The sequence below is a fragment of the Apteryx rowi genome, unplaced genomic scaffold (assembly GCF_003343035.1).
Source record: "Apteryx rowi isolate R43461 unplaced genomic scaffold, aptRow1 scaffold_60, whole genome shotgun sequence".
Taxonomy (NCBI): domain Eukaryota; kingdom Metazoa; phylum Chordata; class Aves; order Apterygiformes; family Apterygidae; genus Apteryx; species Apteryx rowi.
Genome location: NW_020450872.1, coordinates 772,572 through 789,291, shown reverse-complemented (window position 1 = coordinate 789,291; position 16,720 = coordinate 772,572). Strand labels below are relative to the sequence as shown.

Here is a 16,720-nt window from a genome sequence, read left to right as displayed (position 1 = left end):
CTTCTTTTGCTGCACCATCTTATAGGTTCTCCATAAAGACTCCCCTGCCTTCTCCAGCCATGTTCCCTATCTGAGAGATAAGTCACACACTCTAAAAAAGAAAGAAGGAAAAGAAAGTAAGGAAGAAATAGCTCACTGTGAACAAAACTGATGTAAGGTGTAGTCACTGGGTTTCAAGGATCACAGGGTTCTCACTTGGCTGATAATGTCCTGTGCTCAGCTGTAAAACAGGATGGGAAACAAGGGAAGCATTTTATGTGCTCAGGAGGGACTTTCTCTGCAGCTAGCCTAAGTACAGGTGGGGTTACAGTTCATCTCAGCTTCCAGGGTTAAAACAAGCTTTGATTGCACCCAGACACCAGGCAGCCAGGCCAAAGGCACAAGCAATGTCCAAACACTAATGTTAGCCTTTGCAACAACTCATCACTAAATTCTACATCTGCCTCAGAAGGAAACCAGTGATGCTGCTCTTTCCCCCCCATTTGCTACTGGTTTTGTGGGTTTTACCTATTTTACCTAATTTATCTATTGAGGTTTATGGGGAATCTCACTCCTCCGTGCCTGGTGGTGGCGGTGGCAATACCTACTGTTCTTAGAGCACAAGAATTAGTTAGCTAGTGTTAAGGAAATGGTTTTGAAGATATGCATCAGTGACCTTGTATCCTCCTGCTGCCCCTAAGTTACGGGTGAGCTCTTCTTGTTTGCTTATTTTGAAGTAAATTAAAATCATTCATAAAAAAGTGGCATGAACTTACTATGCATCAAGCCTAAAAGCTAGGATTTTCTTCAATACACAGACTATTTCCACCACAATGCCTACACAACCACTGCTCACAGACCTTTTTAGTATTTACAACACAAGTTCCATTTTCTATCGTAAATTAGCCCTTAAGTTATTGGTTTTGCCTATCTGCTTTCAGACCCACCAGCTTCCATTCTATCCTTCCTGCAGAGCTGATGGCAGGGCTGGTCCTCCAGCTCCCCACAAACTGCAGGCTCTCGCCCTAGTGCATCTCCCCTGTGCTGGGCTCTGAGGAAGAAGCCCAAGAGCTGCATACACAGCCACCAGAACATCCGTACAGCAACATGGGTAAATGTTGGAAAGCAGAGCATTACTGTTTCATTACTGGAATATGGATCTTTACTGACATGAGAAGGATTTTGTGGGGACACGTTGATTTTGAATGGTAAAATACATGAGGAATCATTCCCCTTTTCTTACTTCGTTACACATTTCTGCTTTTTGCTTCTACCTATAAGTCAAGTAAGAACTTTCCTATTGTTTTCCTTTTATGTTCACACACTGCATGAATTATATTATGAAAAAAGTGCTTATATTTTTTATTTCATGTCATTTATTGCTTAGCATATGCTACAAATGGAGTGAGATTTTTCTCTTCCCATTACAAAACTGACATGGAGTCAAATCTAAATATTGACTCTGTAGAGTGCTATAAATCACTGGTGGCTTGTCTCAGTTTGGAAGGAAACCACATCCCAAAACACCCACATTTCCTACAGCACAGAGCTCCCCTTGTCCCACCAGCACTCAATTCACATAGCCATGGATCCTGCCCCACTCCCAGCCCCCTGCAGCCAGGGGAGCCGGGTGCCAGGACCCAGGCGCAAGGCCCCCCTGCCACCAGCAGCTGAGGAGAACAGCTCAAGCAGCAGCTCCTCCTGAGCTGCCCTCCCCTGGAAAGCACCGGCTCCCGACAGGAGACCAGCAGCACACAGAGGCACCCAGACACTGAGGGCCAGGCCCACGCTGTTGAGAGCCTGCCTCCACCCCACCCAGCCACAGCCCCTAGCAGTGACATCGCACAGCCCCCAKGAGCAGCAGCCAGGAGCATATGGATATCCTCATCCCACAGCCACCCTGGCTCCCTCTACAACCCAGGGAGGGCTGGACTGGCAGAGCATGGCCTCACCAAGGCTGCCAGAAACAATGAAGAGGCAGCACAGAGATCTTGGTTTCCCGTCAAATTCCCAACAGAAACATATACATCCATATACTCCTGTTACTCCGCCGGATAGGCCCAGTCTGAACAGCATCCCCTCTGTTGTCTGGGTGATGCAGTGCCACATCTGGGCTGGAAAGCAACAGCAAATCCAGGTGAGTGATTCCTTGAGGTGCTGAGGTCACAGGTGGCAGGACAGGAGCACCTATGTCCAACCGTGCCACTGTTCCAGGGCTAACCCTATAATGGTAAAGTCACAGGATTTTATACGATCACAGACAACCAGGACAGTGATTTTACCCATTGTCTGGGTCCACTGGTCTATGGGTTAGCATGAAAGTGTCGAAGTGTTTCATCTCTTCCTTGCAAAAAAAATTACGTAGGCAAGCATCCCCTCTCACAGCTAAGGTGAGAGGTGTCACCAAAAAGAAAAAAAAAAACCACAGATGGATAAAGAACTTCTGCACAACAAACAGCACGTAGGAATGTTTATACTCATGATAGCCATTCCCTATTTGGTCCCAAAGTGAGGCCATCTCCACGCACCCCTTCCCACCTCACAGTTCAGCAATGCACCAGAGCCAGGTTTGGTGTGCTGCTAGTGCAGATAGATGTGCAGACACACACACATGCATGCACGCACACACTCTGATGGGAACAAGTTACATGCTACTGTCCTACAGCCTTTCCAGGACTTATAAACAAACGTCCACACCTCTGATCTCTGTTCCTTAAACTATCCACAGTCAGCTCTAGTCAATTTAAGTTGTCAACATCTTTCCTTTTTTGGCCAAGTGGAAATATGGAAACCATTCCTTGCATTTTCAGTGAAAAACAAAGAAACATTTATTAAATAACAGAACTTAAACATTTCCAATACCGGTTAGAAAACAGATACTTTTATTAGGAACAAAATCATTCTGCAGAAAAAAAAACACACAAAATGAGAACAGCTGGGCATGAACATGTACAATTTAAGTACAGGATACACAAATATTCTCCTGACCCCACAGCAACAGCAATCTTTACCCAGCTGCCACACAGGCACTTCAGAGGAGAAGTAAGGAAGACCAGCATGATCTATCTGCTTCCTAAAGATGGCTGAAATCTTGGATTCCCATCTCAGTGGGAAAAAACCTTCCCAGACAAGGATTACACCAGTGACAGTGCTGTCACAGCATACCTAGGCCAGGGTTTGCTCACAGCCCTCCCAGGGCTRACAGCAGCATGATGGCACTAGGGCAAGATGCACCTGGGATGAAGCAGCCCAGCAAAGCAGGTTGGCCAGCTCTGACACCTCACCCTGCTCGCAATGTTGAAATACATCTTTTCCAGTGTGACTCAGAGCACTATTCAGCCCCCAAGGTTAAGCATCTGCTGGAGTTGGCTGTCCCCTGCCTGTGCCTGCCAGAAAGCACAGAAGAGAAACACAACCAAAGCAGACTATATCTCCCAGTTTCTGTTGCTCTGGACCCCAACCACTCAGCTTTACTTGTGCTACATAAAGGCAATTGCGGTCTCTCTCCCAACAGTGCACCGTGCCATCCCAAGTGCCCAGCATCACACTTTTATTATTTAACTCACTGCCTTTGAGGAATGTTTGTACCGAAAGGAGACAGCACAGCACCATGAGAAAAAGAATTATCCTCCTCTTGCTGCTGAAAACTTGATTACTGCAACATCCCTAGAAAGCACAGATAGGCTGAATCACCACCAACACAGCACACAAAATCCAAAAATTTTTTAAACAAAGTCTTAGAATAAAGAAACAACAAGCACAGTCTATGGCTGGGTATAACTATCACAAAGCTTTGCCGTGAACAGAGACATAAAAGACTTTCACATAAGCATGTGGCTGTCCTGCCAGCTCCCCCACGAGGGGAGAGGAAGTGTTTGGCAAGCTTTTGCTTTTTCCTTCACTGGGGTACTTGCAGACCTCATTGGGCAGTAATTACAAAGCAAATCTTAAATCTGTTTCTAATGGATTCAGGATACAATGTCAACATGATGAGAAAAATCAACAAAAGAACATGGGAAGAAAGAAATGCAACACACAYCTCTCCATGCATTTCAGTCCTGATCTGTATCACCTGCTTTTACTGAACCATGCCTTTCTAGCCCAAGGCTGGAAGATGGTTTAACACCAATGTGCCTTGCTTCTTATTACCAAAATACTCTTAAACAGTAAAATACGTGTTCTGACAGTGTGTCCTGCAGCCCCAGCAGCCTTACCAGCAACTCAGCTACCCACTGCCCAGGACCCAGTCCTTGCTCTCTCCTTGCAGGTCTACCCCATCTGCTCCACTCCTCGGTCTCTCCTAAGCAGGACAGGATGTGCGTAGCAGTAAGACTTAAGAGATTCTATAAATTGCTACTGTCTGTATAGATAAAACAGCATAGARAAAACCTACATACACAGGCAGCTGGCCAGCTTAAACAGCCCACAATAGCTAAACCATTACACTAAAGGCACTAATGCTCTAAGGCTTGCACTGATGAATGATCTCAGTACAGTATAATAATCAATGTTTCTGCCAAAATCACACACCCAAGCCCCCAGGAACTCTTCTGCTGAAGGCAAGCAAGCTAGTGATTCAGCTGTTTTAACTCACTCATCCAAGCAGTTAACCTGTGGTGAAGGGTAACCAGCAGCCCCCCACCATCACTGCACAGCAAAACATAAACAAGATGACATTATCTTTTGTGATATGTATGCAAACAGTCAGTCTGTATCATGTTTCCTGCCCTCACAGTAAGTAACAAAGGCCCAAGCACAAAGGAGTTTGGAGCTCAGAGGAGGGATTCAGAGAAGCATAAGATACTTAGTTGAAACTTCTGCCAAGCTCTTTGCAGAGCCCGTGAAATATGTCTAGAAATYTCCTAAGAACAGGATTTCTCAGGAAATTACTGGCAGACCCTTTTTTTGGTCTGGGACTGGCATGCTGCTTCAATCTGCCCGTCATGCCTGTCCCTTTCAGGAACTGCAGGCTGGCAAAGACATAGAAGGGCATGAGGTGGGCAGGGAGCAGGAAGAATCACCCATCTTATTTCAGGCTGTCCTCTAGGGCTCCACTGTTCAAGTGCAGATCTATTAGCAGACAAAGCATAAGAGACCTGCCATTTTTATTTGTTGGTGAACCTGTCAGCCCACAGCTGCACAGCCTTGAAACCACACACATACTATTTTTTTTTTAATGCAGTTAGCAGGCCTGATGCCTCAGGGCTTTCCCACAGTGTAGTTTTCCAGATCAATTCTTACACACAATGAGACTATGGGATGCAAAGGACATGTGCCATAGGCTTCAGGACACGATGGGACAGCAAGCGTGTCAGATCAGGCATCAGTTGGATCTGGGAAACAGTCTGATGCATTTCCCTGGCTTTCAACATCAACTATGACCTCTGGGTCTGGCATTTCCTCAGGCTCAGCCTCCACTAGGAAATTTTCTTCCACCAAGGGTTGGGGCTCAAGACCTTGACCAGTCTGGGCAGCATCTGGAAAAGAAGTGAGAAATGGTTTATAAAGGCATGCACCCATGCCCATCTCCATGGAAATCCTCCCACCCTCGCTTTGCCTAAAGCTACAGGCTGCCTAACCAGTCCAGTCCCAGCTCCCCAGGCTCCTCCAGCATGTGCCCGCACTCCTGCTCGATCTCTTGCCAGAAATTTGTGTGTGCTGCCTGACCCCCCATGCCAGAAATTTGTGTGTGCTGCCTGACCCCCCATGCCAACTGCCCATCCTGCTCAGGAGCCTCATCAAAATCACCAAAACATTGTCGACTTATTTACTCCCACATTCCTCTGATCTACTCCTTTTTGCATAAAACAAGCTTCTCTGTCCCTCCTCCATGTCCTCCTGATCACTGCTGGAATGACAAAACCTTTGTGGGACAGCGTCCCTTGGTATCCCTCTCTGCCATGTCACCTTTGCATGTATTTTCAAACCTCTGGACCAAACGTATCCCTTTTTCCTTTCCAGATCTCTCCATCTGTTGCTCTCTCTCCTGACATCATTCTCTTTTGCTTTTTGATTGCCATTCAGCCCTGCCAAGCATTTTGACAGCAGAAATGTAAGGTGATGTGCATTGGAAGGAATCTTTCAGGACAGTTTCTACAAGCAGCAACAGAACCAAATTTCACTTTTCTTTGTTAAGTGCTCATTTCTTGACTGGTTCACCATGGCTTTCTCCATCTCTTTATCATGGTGCTGAAACCTTCTGGGCCCAACAGGCCAGAATGCCATTTAAAAGAAATCCTTAAGCCAAATCAGTTCAGTTACATCTGACTAATAAAAGTCAGCTGAAGTACAAATATTTAATATGTTCTCACCTAAACATTCTGCACATGCATCTCTGCTTCTGCTAGCTCGTTCGTAGAAAATCTAACTATAGAATGCTTTTAGTCAAACTGACCATGTGTTTGTTTGTTTTAATAAAAAATTAGTTCTACATTTTTAATATGCTAATAAAAATTAAACAATGACCTGGACGACTTGCCACATTTTAGTTTTCTTTGTTGTGCCATGCTTATTAGTAGCATTTTACAATATTGAAGGCAGGGCAAGGAAGCATCTAAGGATAGCTTGTGTAAAGGGACAGCTGAGCCGGTGAGAGGCTGTGCATAGTACAGTGAAGGACATCAGAGGTGGAGGCAGCAGAGCTGAGACCACACTTGTGACCTACGTAACATTGCTTGAATTAATGTCTCTGCTAGATCTACTTCAGCTGATGATGCATTACTGGGGAAGGTGCTGCCAGCCTTCATGTTTATGAAATAAAACTGAGGAAATGTAAAGTAAAAGTGGAGCATTAATATCAAGCATTCAGAGCAGATTTCTGAAAGGCTTTTACCACTGCATTCGCTTGACCATACCATATTAAAGCTGTATTTTTAACTCCTGATTTCTCTGAAGGATTTAAAATGTGACTGTATTCCTACTTTAGTGCCAATTTAAGGAACCACATAAGAGTCTGACATTGATGGGATTTAGCCGTTTACAGCTCAGCATAGTGGTAGATGTTGTCCTGAAGACAACTGCTAACTAAAGCAATGCTGATTCTTATAAAGTGTAACTGATGAGTAGAGAGGGGGTGATTAAAAATTGCAGAAAAACTGCTAAAATTCAGGGGGGTTGCTTTTCTTTTTTAATTAAAGACATGCATATTTTAGCACAGGGGATACCGGAACAGATGTGCTGTAATCTGCTGGCAGCACCCTCTGCTGCCACTACATCTCATGGCTGGGTGAAGGCAAGAGCTACTCATTTGCAGAAACAGAGCACAAGTAATATACAGACATATGACCTGCTGAAACCTCTGTTGTCTTGAGAGGACAGAGTATCTTCCCTACACTAGTCACACTTTTCCAATCAGCTCCTCCCCCATCAGTCACACATGTCCATTTTGTCCTTCATTTTCCTAAACAGGTTATTTATCTCACTTGAAACAAGTCACTGAACCCACCAGGCTTTAGCGGGCAGTCAGTTTGGACAGCTTGAGCATCAACATGATCTCCACTGGGGGGACTCTTTACACCTTCACTGGAGACCACTGACATTGTTACTCCATCATCCTTTTCCTCCTCTGTAAAAGGAAAATCAGAGATCTGAAGGAAAGAGGTTCCCCCCACATTCCACTGGCCCAGGCATAGCAGTGCAGCTCTGCGGTGAGTAACAAACACTTGTGTCTCCTCCTAACATGGCGCTGGCTCCATTCCCAGAGCAGACAGATGTCAAGTTCAGAGGGCCACTACCAACCTGCCAGAGACAGGCTTAGCTGTGCTAGCAGGATTGCAGCTTGAGGTGGCCCAGGTGGGCCTGAGCAAAGAGCACACAGGGACTGGTACTGACAAACAGCTGTCATCAGAAGCATTCAGGTCCTCTCAGGACGAGACCTGAGCTGAAGAATGAGGCTGACTTTTTTTGCCCATAGAAAAGGTTTTGCTGTTTCTTTCTGGCCAGAAGCACACAGTAGCAAGTTTGAGGTGAAAAAAGGACAAGTAAGGTTTTCTTCAAGACCATGCTGGATGTAACACTTGCCTATCAGTGAGCAGGCTTCTGCTCTGCTAGGCCCAGCCAGAGAGTGCTAAATGGAAGACAAGAGCAGCTACAGAGTTGAGGCCAGTTTTATGCTGACACTATTTCAGACCCAGCCTGCATAGACTTCATGAAACTCATCCCAAGAGACAGTGTTCTCCACTCACCTGAAGGCACTGGGATGAACCTGTGTTTCCTCTTCATGCAGCAACATATAACTGAAGACACAATAATGACCAGAACGACTGCACCTCCTGCACATCCTGACAGGATGTAAAAGAACCACGGATTCTGTAGCAGGTCTCCTGCAGGAAGGATGCAGCATTTTTAGTCACCAGGGCAGACAGGCTTCTTTCTCAAAACCAGAGAAACCCTGCAGTCAGATTAGAACCTGCGGGCATTACTATAAGTTTGGTCTGGAACAGAGGAGCTAGACAGAAATCATGAACAGTGGCACATAATTTCTRGCACATCATTTAATTACAGTACAGAACTTTTCATTAAGAGATTTGTGCAATTATGCTATCTGTGCATATTTGTCCATCTCTCCCTACTCAGCCTAATAACATTGAAAACAATTTGCAAGTTTCAATCAAATGTAATAGAGAAGGTGCTCCCTTGAAACATAGTGTATTTGAGGAAGTTTTATGAAAATAGGCAGCCCAAAAGAGGAGAGAAACCCAAACTAGTATCTACCGCTGAAAGCTGCAGAGCTCAGCTCATATTAGGCCCCAGAGAAGCCACTTAAAACAGCAGTATTAAGACTGCAACAACCTCAAGGAAAGTCTGATCAAAGGCTGCACTTTATCAAACACCAGAGAATCCAGCCACCACAGTCAGAGCCATAGGAAACCAACTTAATTGCTGCTCATGAAAGGACTTCTCTCTATTYCCCTTTCCCACCTGAGATCATACCAAATTCCTAGCAGGAAGCTAAGGCTGCAGATGGCTGAGCAGAAGGCCACACACAGATTGGTGGTAATTATTACACTACTCACAGTCCCTTGCTCAGGGTTGCTCAGATACATGCATTTTGACAGGTCAGACCTGCGCATACATTACAGCTGTAGAAAGAATGAGTAGGGAGGCAGGTAGAGGGCATCACAGACTTAAAGAGATCCATACAGAACCCTTTTATTAGATGATTTGTTCCAACCTGGGCCAGTCAGTAGGAAAATTCTTCTTTCCAATTAAAACAAAGAAAAGAAAAAAAAACAGATACACACCACACAGCTCAAATATCACTATACTACAAATTGCTTAAAAGTACTGTAAACCTAAGCCATCACTTTTATAATCATTTGGCCTGTTTTCACCTGCTATTCTCTCCCTTCAAACAAGACTTATCCTTCTGTCTGAGTAACTACATAGACTAACTACAGTAGCTTGCTTAGCTAGGCTGAACAGTTAGTAACTAGACTGCCTATCTACACGGAGTATTTCTTCACTTACCTCGTATCTCTCTTAATAACATTGGGTAAATTCAGAGCAAGGCCATTCAGATCTCTCTAGGACAGCTCAAGACGACCTAGTTCCTGAACTGGATGTAACACAGTTGCATGAGCACAATTCACCTGTTCTACAAAGCTGAACATGTCTGCATAGCATGGTAAAAACACATCAGCTAATTTGGAGCTCGAACGCAGCACGAATTGCTATGTACAAATAGCTGTGTATCCCAAAAGAATGGGAAACATTTCAGATTGTTCCAAGACATACCACACAATGTAATATTCCACACACTTGGAAGAACAGTAAGAACAATTGCAGACAGCCACTTCTACGTGCAAAAAGATACACTTTCAAAGTACTCATTCCAGTCTCTTTAGAAACAGTTATTACATTTAAAAAAATCTATACTCAAAATTAAACTTTTAACAAATGAGAAAATATTTTGCTAATCATTGTTTCATTTTTGATAAAAGCCTAGAATACTGTCAAAGGTGTAAGTACAAGCTGCTAATATTTTCCTGAATATTTCTTACTCAAACATTGCCATTTGTTAAAAGGGCCATTTTGAGATAAAATATATTAAAAACTGGAAATGCAACAAGCAATAATAAAACACATTAAAGGATTTTATTGATGCATATGTTGACTTGTTAACTTCTGAGGCACTGGTTTTAGATCCTGCATGATCAGAGCCCTTTGGTGCCTATGTGTAGAACATTTCTGCTGAAGTGTTTTATGTTAACTATTATTCAGAATGAATTTCATCAGCCAGCAGGTTGCCCAAATAGGTGCTTTTACATATACCTTACACCTACAGCAGAACAACTGTGAGAAAATCATATTTAGCCATTTGCCTGGAGCAAGTAATAACCCACAAAAATAATGAATTTGTCTTTAATTAATTTAATTGAACTCACTTATCTCTTTAATTCATTTCACTGGTATCCATAACTGCTTTAGTTCACTTTAAGAACATGGTTGCATTTGGTCACAAAAAAGAGAACTGCTGCTAGTTTATTGCTTCCATATCCTTCCAAAAACATGTTCATGCATGTGTTCATCCCAGCAGAGCTATCACTAAATTCCCTTGTGGGCTTTTGAGGAGGAAACAGGGAAGTGATCTTATACTCAGGACACGGGCAGCCACCCAGAGTAAACAGGGTAACTGTCAGCACTCACATGATTTATCACTGGGCTTGATTCAGAGCTCACGATCATTTGCATCCTTGCTCCCCAGTGCCTCAGCTGACTTTTGGACCTGAGTATGCTGAACAGCCATTGACCAATTTAACTGGACAAAATTAAGATCACTATTCCACAATCCCAAATGCCAAACCTGTATAGATCAGCCAGGAGCACTGATGTGATCAGGTGTGAACAGCTCACAGCATTTCTACTGAATGCCAGAACACATGACATAGGGTGTATGTCAGCATTTTTCCTTCCTAGTAACTATATGCAGACTACAGAAGAACAGACAATATTGGATCTGCTATATAGTGACTCAGACAATTTCTGAAATGACAGTGTCTTGTGGGACACTGAGGGCTATTCCACAGCACAATTTCTTTAACAGCAAAGCTGGATTAAGTTATACTGATTACAATTAAATTAGTCAAAACCATTATGGTTAAATAATGTCACCTGACATAGTATCAATGGTCATCTTTGCTCACAGGACAAAAATCTTCACTGCTGGAGGTACAAGTGAAATCACACCCAAAGTTACCTAATCAATAATTTTTAATATATGTGAACTGACAATACAGACCCCACTGCTTTGCATCATGAGGTTCTAATGGTTTTGATCAGTTTTAGGATCCAGATTAACGTTCTCAAACTATGATCTCATTCAAGCAGAACAGTCAGCACTTATGCATAACTTGCAAATGAACAAAATAAAATCATAGCCTTTTCGTATGTCCCTATGTAGGGAAACACCCTACATTTTCTAAACAAAGGACCTCTGATGATGTGGTTTGATAAGGAGACACTTGTATAATCTGGTATATCTTTGTGCAGTTTGTCTAGAAAAGCAGAAAAGAGACACTACAAATTATCTCAGCTGAATCCAGCAGCAAAAGGCTGAATTAGTGGATGTTGCAGAAACTGGAAGGCTGACTGGGTAATGGATGAATGTCAGAGTAGGAAGCAACCTGTGTTTCTAAACTGACATAGAGGATCAGCATGTAGGAAGATGATATCTCCATCACTGGAAAGTAGAAAAACACAGATATAGACATCCTTCCTTGGAGCAGGATTGGGTAAAAGGACCTCTTGAACACACTTTCACCCTTTGTGTGATTGTAGGTTGTGTCAGTGTGAGATACAGCAGGAAGAAAGAGAGGGAAGTCGAAGGGACACTTTCTAAAGGGAGAATGTGGCAATTCTAGAAGGCTGCTGTCAGAGGACAGGAGAGTTTTCTCACACAGACAGCAACAACTCCTTTGATTTCCTTTACAAGAGACTGAAAGGAGATATTCTGTGGCTGCTGTTACTCACCATAGTAGTCACAAGACAGTGCAATGGGTCTGCTCCTAGTGATGCCATTTCCATGGTGAATCTCACAGACAAAGTCTCCAGGCACAGTTTTGTCCAGGCGAACCTTCTTCCCACCATCCTTAACGCAAGCCTCAGGGGCATCCAACGCAGCACCATTCAGCAGCCACTTAAACCCGGTGCTCTCATTGCCAATCACATCACAGGACAACTCTCCAGTCCCATTAGGGAAGCACCGGATACTAACAGCTGGCTCTGGTCACACGACACAGGGGTAATGGGATGGGGAGGGAAGAGAGATACATTGAGTTGACTCAGCAGCAAATGTGAGCTAGACAGGAGTGTCCCTTACCAGGAGTCCTACTACCACCACATTTGTTATTAGCCAGGAAGCACAGAAGTAAGTTACCAGACTGAATAAAACTCTTCAGTGCCTGCCCTCGGCCCTATAATAAATAGCAGTGCTCACCCAACCCTGTCAGCGACTTTTGGTTCCTGTTTTCTTAAAGTAACCTGACACAAGTTATATCAGATTAATTAGAACAGACTTCGATATCCCCTGTTCTGAGAGATATCATCTACTTCAATGTTAAATGTATTTGCATTCCACAAAAATGTGGTGTCTCTTCTTTTTCCTTGTGGTAAATGAAGAGTTCAAAGTATCAGCCCATGAACTGAGGACTGTGGATGCTCTTCGAGCATCTGGTAGTCACAGGCTTTCTCTGTAATTAGTAGAGAAATGTAGCTTCAGGGATGATTCAACCCTCCCCTTGCCGAGAGGTATGCATTTTTGCTGTCACTGTCTCTTCTTCCCTTTTAGATGGAAATTAGTGCAATCTATGTCCAACATAGGTACCAACACAAGACACCTGTAGATAGATAGGATGACCCACACTGGGACAATTTAAACTGAAGGAATGAATCACTGATCATCTTACATTTTCCTGAATCTCTCTCCTTTAGTGTACTACAAGGAGCCAAACTATTTCCCCACATTTGCCACTTTGCAAATATAGACTAGGCAGCAAAGTCATATGGTTTTTTTGACAGTAAGAACCACACTGAAGACACTGATGCAAACAAACATTTATGCAAATTAAGAAATCACTTTCCTCAACTATGACATCATCCGCAACTAAAATTCACTATTTCTAGAAATACCTTTGCTGGGAAACTGTTTCACTAACTTATGCACGACAACAGGACAGAAGGAGATAAAAGCTAACAAACAAGGCAGATTCACTGAAATAGAGGTTAAAACCAGGCTATTTCTGCAGTTTTTGCCCAGTTCCCATCTAAACCCCTGATCTTTGTGCCAAGGAGCCACATCCTTGACCTACTCTGTGGCAGCTCCACTTGTTTGCACTTGAATGGCATAAGGATTCATTTGTCTTCACGGAGCTCAGTTTGCTCTAACATTTTCATTAAACTCATACGCTTCAATTTCTCTTAGAAACCTGTGTAAATGAAAGCTCTGTAAAAGAAAAGGCAGAGAAAAGCACCAGAACAATGGTCACTTGTTATCTAGAGTACTATCCAGAAGTGGGCAAAACCTGCTTAAGTCTTCTCTGTATTACCCCAGGCAATGAGCTGGATTCTGCACCACAGTGACTCTGCTTCTTTCCCTTACTGATTCTGTGGTCTTTTTTTTCCACAGACCAATGACTGCGACGCAGTAATCCTGAGGCCACAGAAAGGACGAAAGGGAAACTGGCAAGGTAAAATACCTATTGTTAATCTCTAAATAACCCAGAAGATGCTGACATTTAAGCTGCAAGTGGGCAGCTGAGAATCAGAAAGTCACACTTGGATTCCTTTAATACCTTTTCTTAACTGCATGAAGCAGTGGGAAAGTGCACCTAGCATACCTCAAACCAGACATGCACAGAACTCCAGTTTACAGAGCCAAGTCAGGTAGGGTTAATTTCTTCGCAAAGCTTGTCTACAGGCAGCAAAATGGTGCCAGGCACAATGAGAGCTTTTGGGAGCCATCAGGAGGAGTACTCCGGAAATGGACTGAAATCTCCAGCTACATGAATACATAGTGAAGACTCAATTTTACAAACGCTTCATGCTGATGTCTTTTAAGTCAGATAAAAATAGCACATACCTGAAGTGACTAACTACTTTAAATAAGGCTCAACAGAGAGGCGAGACTAATAACATGGATGCAAAATGCATCCTTTGATTTACACAATTACTGTTCCCTGCAGTGCCAGGGGCTTACAAAGTTATGCCTGCTGCTCCAGAGGCACCTATCACTCCCTGCAAGCTCAAGAGGTCTCTTAAGAAGAACTGCAAGGCAGCAGCTTCCAGCCAAACTCACAGRTTCAAGAGCTATTTGTTTCCAACAAGGCCACTTACCAGACACTTCCAGCATAAAAGATCTGCTGGTGTTGTGAAAAACAAACTCGTATTCTCCTTCGTCCCCTTTCTCCACATTCCTCAGCACCAGAGAACCATTCTGCAAGTTCAGACATCTAGCAGAAGTGCTGCACCTGGCCAACAAAGCATCATTCAGCACAGCCGTCAAGCATTTTGCATTGTCTCTGCTCATTTCAGAGATGCTCTGCAGACTTTGAATTCCCAGAGAGAAGACTGCTGAGCTCCCGCTGAGTGCAACAATCCTGGAAGCAGAGGCTGAAAGGAGAAGCACAGAGCATTGGCAGTGAGCTTGCCATGTCCATCCACCCTCTCCCCGTCTGTCTCCCAAAAAGGCCGCTCCACCCCAATGACAGGCTGAGGACACCAATAATTGAAAAATCAGAAGAATAGGAGGGACGATAGTACACCTTCTATAAAGGCCAACTTTCTCCCTTGCTACCACAACAGTGACATGCACACCATGCACACAGGGAAACAAGAAATCCGAACAGTGATTTTCTCCCCTCAAGGTTCACATGAGGAACTGAGGAGAAAGAGATCCTCAGAGCATTAGTGCCCTGTACCTTGTACAGATGGTAGCAAAAACAAATACTACTTGCACAGCTCTTCTTACTCACAGACGTGAAGTACTGTTGCAGTTTTAATGTGGACAAGTCTCACAGTATCCCTGTATACTAACATTCCCTGCACTCAAATCCCAGACAGGAAAATGGCAGGGCAACAGCAGCTCAGGGACTGACCCAAGGTCATACTGAGTGTTAAGAACTCAAACCAGCATTCTGCATACAAGGCTCTTAAGTTCTCTACCGAAACACTATTACAGATGCAGTACGCTGAAGAAGTACCATATTGATAGTTATTACTGAAAAAAGCTGTCTTTTTTTGGTCTGACTGCCCTCTTTCATGCATTAACAGTTATACTACTCGATGTCTCCCAAAACCTGGTAGAGCTCTTTAAAGATCTCAGAGAAAAATTAAGATGACTGCTCATCTACAGAAATCTGTGCCAGTTTCATAAAGAAAAAACCCACTTACCATCAGTAACTGTTACTATCACGAGCAAGCACTGCAAGATAAAAGGAGAGCTGAAATCCATTTTAAAGAGCTCCTTGCATCATATGCTGAGAAGAGGATCTGGCTACAGAACTCAGTGAATATAGTGTTCAGGAAGTGATGTCAGAAGCAAGAATAAAAAAAAAGAAACCCATACTGGACAGATTGAATAATGTTTCAAAATAGACCTGCAAAGTTTTGGGTGACTGAACACAGACTCAAGCAACATGAGCCACGATGTGCTTTGCAAAGCCTTGTACCTTGGAGCTAGCTGCAAGTGCGGGAACGGGACTGAAAGATGAGGAAGGGAAAAAGCTCTCCTGGTCAACTTACCCATTCAGATATATGCTAATGCAGGGAACAGGCAAAAGGGAAACACCTATTTCTTCCATCTTCTTCCAGTTTAAAGTACAGCATCCCCACACAGGGGAGAAAAATCAGTCAGACAAAACGCCACATACACAAACAAGCTCATTTTCTGAAGCACCAAGAATCAACCACAGATAATCTGACCAGCAGGAGACAAGGGAGAACACTTTGTAGATGAAGGCTGTGTTGTACACCTAAACTTCCCTGGGCTCTCCAAGGGAGCAGGTGGTACTCGCCATGCAGGAAATGGCTCCAGGCAACCCAAGCAGAGAATAAAGGTTACACAATGTTGACTGAGATTGCTGAGCTGGACCCAAAAAGAACTGAAGGGCATGTCGGTACTATTCAGAGTGTAGCTTGCAGAGAGGAGGCTGAAGAGACAATCTGAAGAATCATTGTGAAACAGCTATCTAAAGGGCCGTACCAGTGTAACTGGACCAAATACTTTGTTCGCGCTCATTTAGATGACTTAATCTGCTGTGTTGCTAATATATGGTCTCTGCACTTGCACAGAAAATACCAGTAAGCTTTATTTCTTTCCTCCAGTCAGTGAGGGAAAGTTTATCATAGCACTAAAGCCCACATCCATTTAAGACATGCTTAACAGATGTGCTTGGGAATGACTATGACAAGATCAGGATGCAACCAGGAATATTGTACTTATGTTGTCTGGACACAAATGTACAAACAGTCCGTTAAGGTAGCTACACATCATGGAATTATGTATATACACATTTCTGGAAACTGTTAAGTGCCTTATGTTGTGGTTTACATCTTTTTTTCAAAACAATTTGGCTCTGCTTGGTAATTCCACATTTCAGCCAGTGGTTTCAGTCCCTCCAACTTCTCGGCAATGACAATTAAATCTCATCTCCTGTTCCCAGTATCTAAAATCTGTGAACTTGTTCAAGGCTACAGCAGCAACATCTTGTCTTTATCATACATGCACAGGACAAACCTAAATTGA

The 16,720-nt window shown here is 43.5% G+C and overlaps 1 protein-coding gene across 2 annotated transcripts; it reads right to left on the bottom strand.

Moving 5' to 3' along the window:
• Window positions 1-2,840: 2,840 nt before the first annotated feature.
• On the bottom strand, window positions 2,841-15,464 carry LOC112974457. 2 transcript variants are annotated; one of them, XM_026083429.1, is made up of 6 exons: window positions 15,367-15,464; window positions 14,311-14,586; window positions 11,950-12,201; window positions 8,163-8,300; window positions 7,424-7,543; window positions 2,841-5,456 (listed from the first exon to the last, which is right to left on the bottom strand). In XM_026083429.1, exons 1-6 carry the CDS (start codon window positions 15,425-15,427, stop codon window positions 5,296-5,298), a joined length of 1,008 nt encoding a protein of 335 aa, XP_025939214.1. In that variant the 5' UTR covers window positions 15,428-15,464; the 3' UTR covers window positions 2,841-5,295. The 2 variants fall into 2 exon arrangements, with proteins under 2 accessions (XP_025939214.1, XP_025939215.1); XM_026083430.1 differs by lacking the exon at window positions 7,424-7,543.
• Window positions 15,465-16,720: the final 1,256 nt, after the last annotated feature.

Coding starts and splice junctions, on each gene's coding strand:
- LOC112974457 (XM_026083429.1), bottom strand. CDS start 15,427: ATGGATTTCAGCTCTCCTTTTATCTTGCAGTGCTTGCTCGTGATAGTA. Junction 8,301..11,949: donor ACTGTCTTGTGACTACTATG/GTGAGTAACAGC, acceptor TCCTTCCTGCAG/GAGACCTGCTACAGAATCCG. Junction 7,544..8,162: donor GTTCATCCCAGTGCCTTCAG/GTGAGTGGAGAA, acceptor TTCCTTTTACAG/AGGAGGAAAAGGATGATGGA.